The 8,133-nt window shown below is 32.4% G+C and overlaps 1 protein-coding gene across 1 annotated transcript in view; it reads left to right on the top strand.

Moving 5' to 3' along the window:
• Positions 1 to 5,846: 5,846 nt before the first annotated feature.
• LOC129232912 (zinc finger protein 271-like) overlaps positions 5,847 to 8,133 on the top strand; it is a 67,630-nt gene continuing 65,343 nt past the window's right edge. The window contains exon 1 of the mRNA XM_054867014.1: positions 5,847 to 6,950. Coding sequence (XP_054722989.1) covers positions 6,055 to 6,950 — 896 coding nt within the window. The 5' untranslated portion in view covers positions 5,847 to 6,054. The remainder of the gene's footprint in view (positions 6,951 to 8,133) is intronic.

The raw sequence follows: 8,133 nt of genomic DNA, 5'->3' as shown, positions 1-8,133 counted from the left end.
ATTTTTAGCTTGAAAAATCTGGTCACTTTACCTTACCAGCACAACAGTTAAGTTACCGGATCGAGTTCAGCCTTGTCACAATAAAGCCTTTCCCTGCATGTTAAACATTACCAAAACATGTTATCAAATTATCATGCCGTGGCGCAAGTTTAATTGTTGAAACACCAGGTTACTCCTATTTATATGAGGATTTTGATTAACTCATATCAGCACATATATATTGTTTATTTTGCTTTCAATTAGGATATATTGCCATTATTGAATTAATCCTTCAAGCGGCCGTGACGTAAAATTCCTTCACCCAGCGATGTATCGAAGAGCGGCCGTGTCGAAAAATTTCGCCATGAATATTCTTCCATAGAATTTTCTGCCGCAGGCGTTCTCGAAGCAGAATATTCAAGGCCAAATTTTTCGACACGGCCGCTCTTCAATACATCGCTGGGTGAAGGAATTTTACGTCACGGCCGCTTGAAGGGTTAAGAATCAGTTAACATTTTGAGTAAGTTTGAGTGTGGGGCAATATTCAGGGCCACCAACAATCATGGCAAGCACCTAGTTTCAGACATGACCTCTCTTTGGCCCAGGCAACATTCACTAGACTTGAGCAGTTTTTTTTTTTTTTGCACTACATAAATATATTACGTTACTGTGAAAGTCCGAAACCTTGTAAATGTCAACGACATACACAGAGGCAAGACGTGGTCGAAAGAGCAAATAGTTCCAGTGACCACTGGTGAAAGTAGACATTCTCTTATTTCGATCTATCACAGTAACACATGTATATGATTGGTTTCATTAGTATCACAAAAAAAAAAAAATCTTATTTAAAGCATAAGAATATTCGTAATAATTCATAAAGTGGCAAAAATAATACTGAAGAAAACCACCTTTGTTCTGTCATTAAAAATTATACTTGGTTGTGATGTACCATATTGACAATTATGATAATTATTTTTTTACTCATGATGCATGTTTGTTTCAGTTATTTCAGTTCATAATCCCACTATAAATTTTAACTTGAATGTTTGACACAGCAGAACAATTAATTTTTTTATTCTACGTAGCAGGTTTTTTTTTATTTTTAAATGTTATGTATGTTGTACAATAACAAGCACTTTTCTCTTTAAAAAATATTTCACAAAAATGTATAAAATGATAGTATGTAGACTGTGGACAAAAATATATGGATGAATATACAAACTCATGAAAAATATAGATTTCAGGGGAAATAAAACAGTTTTTAAGCACCATGTTTTTAAAATGAACTGGAAAAGTATAAAATAATTTCTCTAAGCTTCATGTAGATTTAAAGTCAAATACAGTTTCAGAATTTCTTACAGATTGTCTGGAAAATTTGTAAGGAATAGCTATCAAAATACTTGTAAGCTTTAAAAGGAAAAATATGGGACACAAGCAACAGACAATTAAGCATTTAAAATTTAACTAACAATTTTGTTGCTCTGCAAATAGTATAAAAGGATGTGTAATTTTTTTCATTGATAATCTTTAACTTATATATTTTATGTATTGCACATGCACCCCATGTTTTTCCTTTTAAAGCTCAGAAATATTGTGATCTACTAAAAGCTCAAACAATTTCCAGACATTCTGTAAGAAATTTTGAAACTGTGCTGGGCTTTAAATCTACTTGAAGCTTAGAGAAATTATTTTCTACTCTTTAGTTCATTTTAAAAACATGGTAGTTTTAATATTTTTTTTAATTCCATTAATTATTTCCTGCTCTTTTGAGTATTGTTTGGCTGAAATGGTTCCATTTGAATTTATATTCTTTAATCAGACAATATGGTTAAATTGACTATGTAGTTTGATAATTTATTCAGTTGATAAAATAAGCTTAAACAATAAACTGCACCATAAATAATATTGTAACCCTAAAAAAGCGTTTAGCTTTATCTAAATTTCTGTGTACACCATAAGTTTATTCATGGGAAGTAGAATATTTTTTAAGTCAACATATAAAAAAAATATCATACATTTATGTTTCTACCAATGAACTTGAGGGACATAGATAATCACAAAAATATACAAGAGATGAGCTAAGCAAAATTAAAAACCTGTTTCAACTAAAAATTTTCAGTTCAACCTAATATTTTACTTTTTTATGAATTAAAATGTTCATAACTAATAATAAATGTAAAATTAATTTATTCTAACAATTTCCAGCATTTACATTGAAAGTTCACCACAATCTTGAAGTATCCCTTGCATATAAAAACTGCTATAATTATGTATATTGCTTAAAACATTTTAATAAAAGCATTGTTTAACAGTGACCCTGATCAACAATGAATTTTCAATTCAAACTTCACCTACATTTTACAGGAAATTGGCTAAAAACAATTATAATTTACATTCTAATTAACTAGGAATGTTGGAAAACATTTTGTTTGGTGCAGAAAAATCATGGTTTCCTACAGGTATTAAATTTTAATTTGTGCGAGCATTTTTTCAGCCTTAGAGGATTTATGCAAAAATGTATATTAAAAATTGGAATGAACTAATAATGGTTAAATAATTTTATTATAGAATACTGCACTGTCATCAGTTCTGAGGTTACCAACAAAATTTCAAAGGAATCAAAACATAGGAAGTTAATATTAAAATTTTAATATGTATAAGAAAATATTTTAAATAAAAAAATAAAATTACAAAAATGTTTACACATTTTGCCACATAACAGCTCCTTCATTGCTGAAATAGTCACGAAATTGATTCCTGATTTTCTGGGCATTTAAGCAAATTGGCTCATCCTGGTCTTCTAATGGATGAAAATTAAATTTCTTCTTGCACCAAGCTCCTTCAGTGATGGAACCATCCCTTTGATCGACATCACCAAACGTAGGGGGTCAATACTTGCTTCATTGTGCATTTGGTAGTTGTGTAAACAGGAACAAGCCAAAACAACTTTTGTTGCTCAGGTTGTAAGGCCACTGTATTTAACAAAATTCGCCATCTGACACACAATATGCCAAATGCATTTTCAACACATCTACTTCTGGACAGTCGATAGTTGAAAATTCTCATATCTTTAGGCAACCAACATCCAGAGTAGAGCTTCAGAAGATTCCTCTTCAATGGAAAGTCTTCATCAGCGACAAAAATTTATGGAAGATGGCCTATTTGTGCTGATTTTTTCATCAGCAGGGAAGAAATGAAGAGTTTCAAATTCGTTTCCTAATGTGCAATTGGCAAACACATCACCATCACTATACCTCCCAAAATCTTCAACGTCAACATACATAAAATCCTTGCTGAAAAAGACGAATGAGCGTATCTTTCTCTACAATATATATATTTAAAAAGTTACAGTCTCTCACACTGGTGGTGGTTCTCAAGTGGTACTGTAAACTGGAAATCTTTAAATTGGTTTTCTGCAAAATGTTTAAAAGTGAGAGACGCTCATTCGTCTATTTAGCGACAAAATTACAGTTAGCATCAACAGCAGCCACTAAGACAATACTGAAGTAACCTTTATAATTCATGTATGATGAGCCAGAGCTCGGAGGAGCATCAATAGCTACTGTTTCCCTGCAAAAAAGAGAAAAATCAGAAAAAAGAAATTATAACCATTCAGAAATATCGTCAGTCCCACTTATAAGAATAAAATCTTTTGGGACTGAATACTTCCCCTGGCAAACAAAACTCAAAATGTAGCCCCTTGTCCAGGGAATACTAGGTATTTTGGGAATATAAGAGAGGTTCTTTATAATACAAAAATTTTCCCAGGAGCACTTTGAGTATGCAATTCCCAATTATTGACTTCTCCAAAAAGTAATGTTGGGAAACGGGTGCCTAAACAAAGATTTTGTAAATTAAGTTCGAAGATACTTACACTTTAAAAACGTTTGTCATATTTACGCCACCAAAATATATTCAATTATTGTTTACACCTAGCTAATTAGAATGCAAATTATAATTGTTTTTAGCTTAATTTCCTGCTAAAATGTAGATGAGGTTTGAATTAAATTCATTGTTGATCAGGGCCACTGTTAAACAAAGCTTTTATTAAAGTGTTGTAAGCAACAAACATAATTATAGCAATTTTTATGTGTAAGGGATACTTCAAGATTGTGGTGAACTTTCAAAACTTATAACCGCTACCTTACTTCTTTCAATAGCTAATGAATTATTATGTTTTTAGACAAGTGTCATCAGTTTAGTAAGGTAAAAAACTTTTCTCTGCGTAATCAAATAATCCTGCTTTAGCGAATACTGTACGTTGAAAATAATACTGTTCATTTAGACCGGGCTGACAGTATATATGGCACTGTGTACTTGGAATAACTTACTGTCAATTGGACCAATACGATTGGGAAAATTCTACTTATGCTGCAACCCGTATAAAATTCGTTTCCACTCATCAGCAGATGTGGGCAGCTTGACATGCATTACATACATTACCAAAAACATTTAAAATTTCGCTGCACACTTCATCAATGATGAGTGGCACAGTTTCACTGATCAATTATTATTTTTTCCTTGTTTGATTCAGTATACTTGTAAACTGTCGAGTATGCTTTTTAATTTTTATTAATTGTTGTTATTTCTTTATCGCAACGTATCACATCTTCATCTTATTTATTTTCAGGTTGGGAACTCTGACATACAAACTTTCAACAAAGAATGCTATTTTAAAAACATTTCTCAGCAAATTCAGCTCATAGTTCTTGTTTTAAAATTAAAATGATATGATATCAACTCTTTAACTGATCTAGTGAGCAGAAAAAGAGATCACACTGGAGGATCAGAGGGGACGAGTAAAGAAATCTATTAAGAATGTTCTTCCGGTAAATGAATGAAACAAAGAAAAGTGCTGTGCTGTATGTTTCTCAAAGATTTTTTTGGATTTCTCCAATACGAAATTTATTCGCTATCCTCAGAATAAGGGTTTTGTTCTTCAGAAGAAATTCTTTACTTTTGTGTTATTGAAAAACCATATATTTATGTGAATTCTGTTGAAAAAGTTTCTATGCTCATTACAGCAGGTAATATTCGGGAGTATGTATCTTTGTGAACAGTCTTGTTCTAAAAATTTCTGAACAAAAGTATTTTTGTGGTGCTTTTTCATATTTGGCAATACAGAGGCCAAGTACCATTTTCTTGGGAATTTTGTTTCAAGAGCATTTTGTGTCAAACACTGAAAATAATACTGACTCCTGACCAGCCAAAAGCAATTTTCTTGTCAAGTTTGCAAAAGTTTTGTGTTTCTATCAAGAAAGTACAAAGATACAAGATAATCATCCATACATTTTCTTACAACTGTTCTTCTGCTGTATACCGTACTTCAAAACTGGCAAAGAATTAATGATGTTATCGGTCTGGAGAAAACTGGTATATCTATGTAGTTCGAAAACATTTTGAGTATAAAAAGTATGAGAATTGTAAATGCCAGCGGTGTTATAGGAAACCGATTATATACGTTTAAACTTATGAAACCTTGCTATTACGAATCTAAGTGGGACATTTGGACGAGATCTTTACCACAATTTGAGTGTCAAAGTAAACGGCTCGTTGGTAAATTGAAATAAAAAGTACTTAAGAATCTTTGTTGCAAAATCTGAGCTTCTATGATAACATTTAATAATATCAACTGGTGTAAAGAATTTGTTCTGTTTTATATTCTTCAAAGGCCGTTTACTAGTTTACTGTGCCATTTTTTTAAAAACCCGGTGTGTGTGGTTTAATAATGTTGCCCTTTTCAATCTCTTGATGATTGGAAGAGTTTCTTAAAGCCATCTTTGCAAAAATACACCTTCTGAAGTTCATAAAAAAACGTTTTCATACTGTTTCACAATGGCATGTCATTCACAGATCCAGCATGGAGTTAAACATTCCTGTGAACACTGTTCAAAGGTATTTGCTACCGCTTATGATTTAAAGAGACATGTGAGATCACACACTGGCGTAAAGCCATTTCCCTGTAAAGTTTGTCCTAAGGAATTTTCTCAACTTGCCCATCTGAAAGTGCACTTGAAAACACATACTGGAGAAAAGCCATTCACCTGTGAAGTTTGCCCAAAAGAGTTCACTCAAATGGAACATCTTAAAAGACACTTGAGGACCCATACTGGAGAAAAGCCATTCTCCTGTGAGGTGTGTTCTAAGGAATTTTCTGTACTTGCACAAGCGAAACAACACATGAGAATACATACTGGCGAAAAAGCATTCTCCTGTGAAGAGTGTTCTAAGGACTTTCCCACACTATCAAACCTGAAACAGCACTTGAGGACCCATTCTGGTGAAAAACCATTTGCCTGTGATTCGTGTCCTAAGGCATTTTTTAGACTCGCGAGCCTGAACGAACACTTGAGGACTCATACTGGAACAAAGCCATTTTCCTGCGAAGTGTGCTTTAAAGAATTTTCTCGTCTAGGAAACCTGAAGGTTCACTCCAGAACCCATTCGGGCGAAAAGCTATTTCCTTGTGATGTGTGTTCGAAGGCTTTTTCTCAGCTGTCACACCTGAAAAATCACTTGAGGACACATACTGGCGAAAAGCCATTCTCCTGTAACACGTGTTCTAAGGAATTTTCTCAACCTGCACACTTGAAAAGACACTTGAGAATGCATGCTGGAGAAAAACGATTCTCCTGCGAAGTGTGCTCCAAGGAGTTTTCTCAGCTTGCACATGTGAAGGATCACTTGAGAACCCATTCGGGCGAAAAGCCATTCTCCTGTGAAGTGTGTTCAAAGGAATTTACTCATGTTGCTTACCTGAAGCAACACTTGAGAACCCATACTGGCGAAAAGCCGTTTCCCTGCAAACTGTGTTCTAAGAAATTTTCTCTGCAAGGACACCTGAAAAGGCACTTGAGAGTTCATACCGGCGAAAAGCCGTATTCCTGTGAACTGTGTTCTAAGGCTTTTTCTGAACCAGTGAACCTCAAAAGGCACTTGGCAATCCATACAGGGAAAAGCAACGTTCCCGAGTAGTTAGTTTTGAATAATTTTTTAACTAGCAAGTCTGAGAAGACACTTGAAGAAAAATCATATTGCTGTGAAGTTTGATACAATGATTTTTATCATCTAGAGCTCCTATGTCAACACTGTAGCGTCCATATTGACGGCACACTTAATTCCTCTGTTGTAAGAAATTTTCTTCAAGGCAGGGTTGGCAAGGTTTTGGACACTACGGTAAAAACCCTGGTTTTTACCATCCTGTCCAAAACCCTTGTGTCCAAAAATGTCCGAAAGTGTCCAAAACTTTATTTTTAGAGAAATTGTATTTTGCGATAAAACATCAAAAAACAGAATAAAATGTATCTAAGTAATGTTTTATATTGAACATTTATTCAATATGAACATTCAATTTATTTATGCAGCTGATTTTAGTCTAATTACATAGAAGTTGAATTCTTTATTAAAACTTCAATTTGTGTGAGTGTATGCATGAGTTAATTTAATTTATTTATTTATTGATAATAGTAACCAAATTTTCCAATGTTTATGCATGTGTGCAAATTAAAGCAGGGTTGGCAAGGTTTTTACCATCCTGTTCAAAACCCTTGTGTTCAAAACTGCAAAATTGTTTTTTTTTTTTTTTTTTTTTTTGGCAATGGATTACAATTTTTTGTAGTTACAGAATGTATTATATTAAAAATATGAACTAAAAAAAAACAGCACAAGCTTTAAACTATAAGTGTTTAATAAATCAATTTCTTGTTCTTGAATCTCTGTTTTAAAAATAATTTTTGTTAAAACATCATGTAAAACTTATTTGCACAAACCATTAAAAATATTTAGCTTTTATTTTTTTTTTACGCTTAAATATTGCGCATTTAATAACATTAATTTGAGTTATAAATGGAACTGAAATTAATTGTCTTGGTAGTGTTGTGAATTCCCTTTCATAACTCTACCAATTGTTACACAAGGAAGTTTTTATGTAATAGAATTATTGGTATTTTTTAAAGATATTTTTAAATGAACATTTTGTAGAAAAATATTATCAAATACTTATATATATATATATATATATATATATATATATATATATATATATATATATATATATATATATATATATATATATATATATATACTGCTTGACAATTGCTAAGGAACAAGTGATTTATGCAAATTTGTACCTCAACCACCTGTCTAATGGAAATA

Source organism: Uloborus diversus, unplaced genomic scaffold, assembly GCF_026930045.1.
Source record: "Uloborus diversus isolate 005 unplaced genomic scaffold, Udiv.v.3.1 scaffold_14, whole genome shotgun sequence".
Classification (NCBI taxonomy): domain Eukaryota; kingdom Metazoa; phylum Arthropoda; class Arachnida; order Araneae; family Uloboridae; genus Uloborus; species Uloborus diversus.
This window is presented reverse-complemented; position numbering and strand designations above follow the sequence as displayed.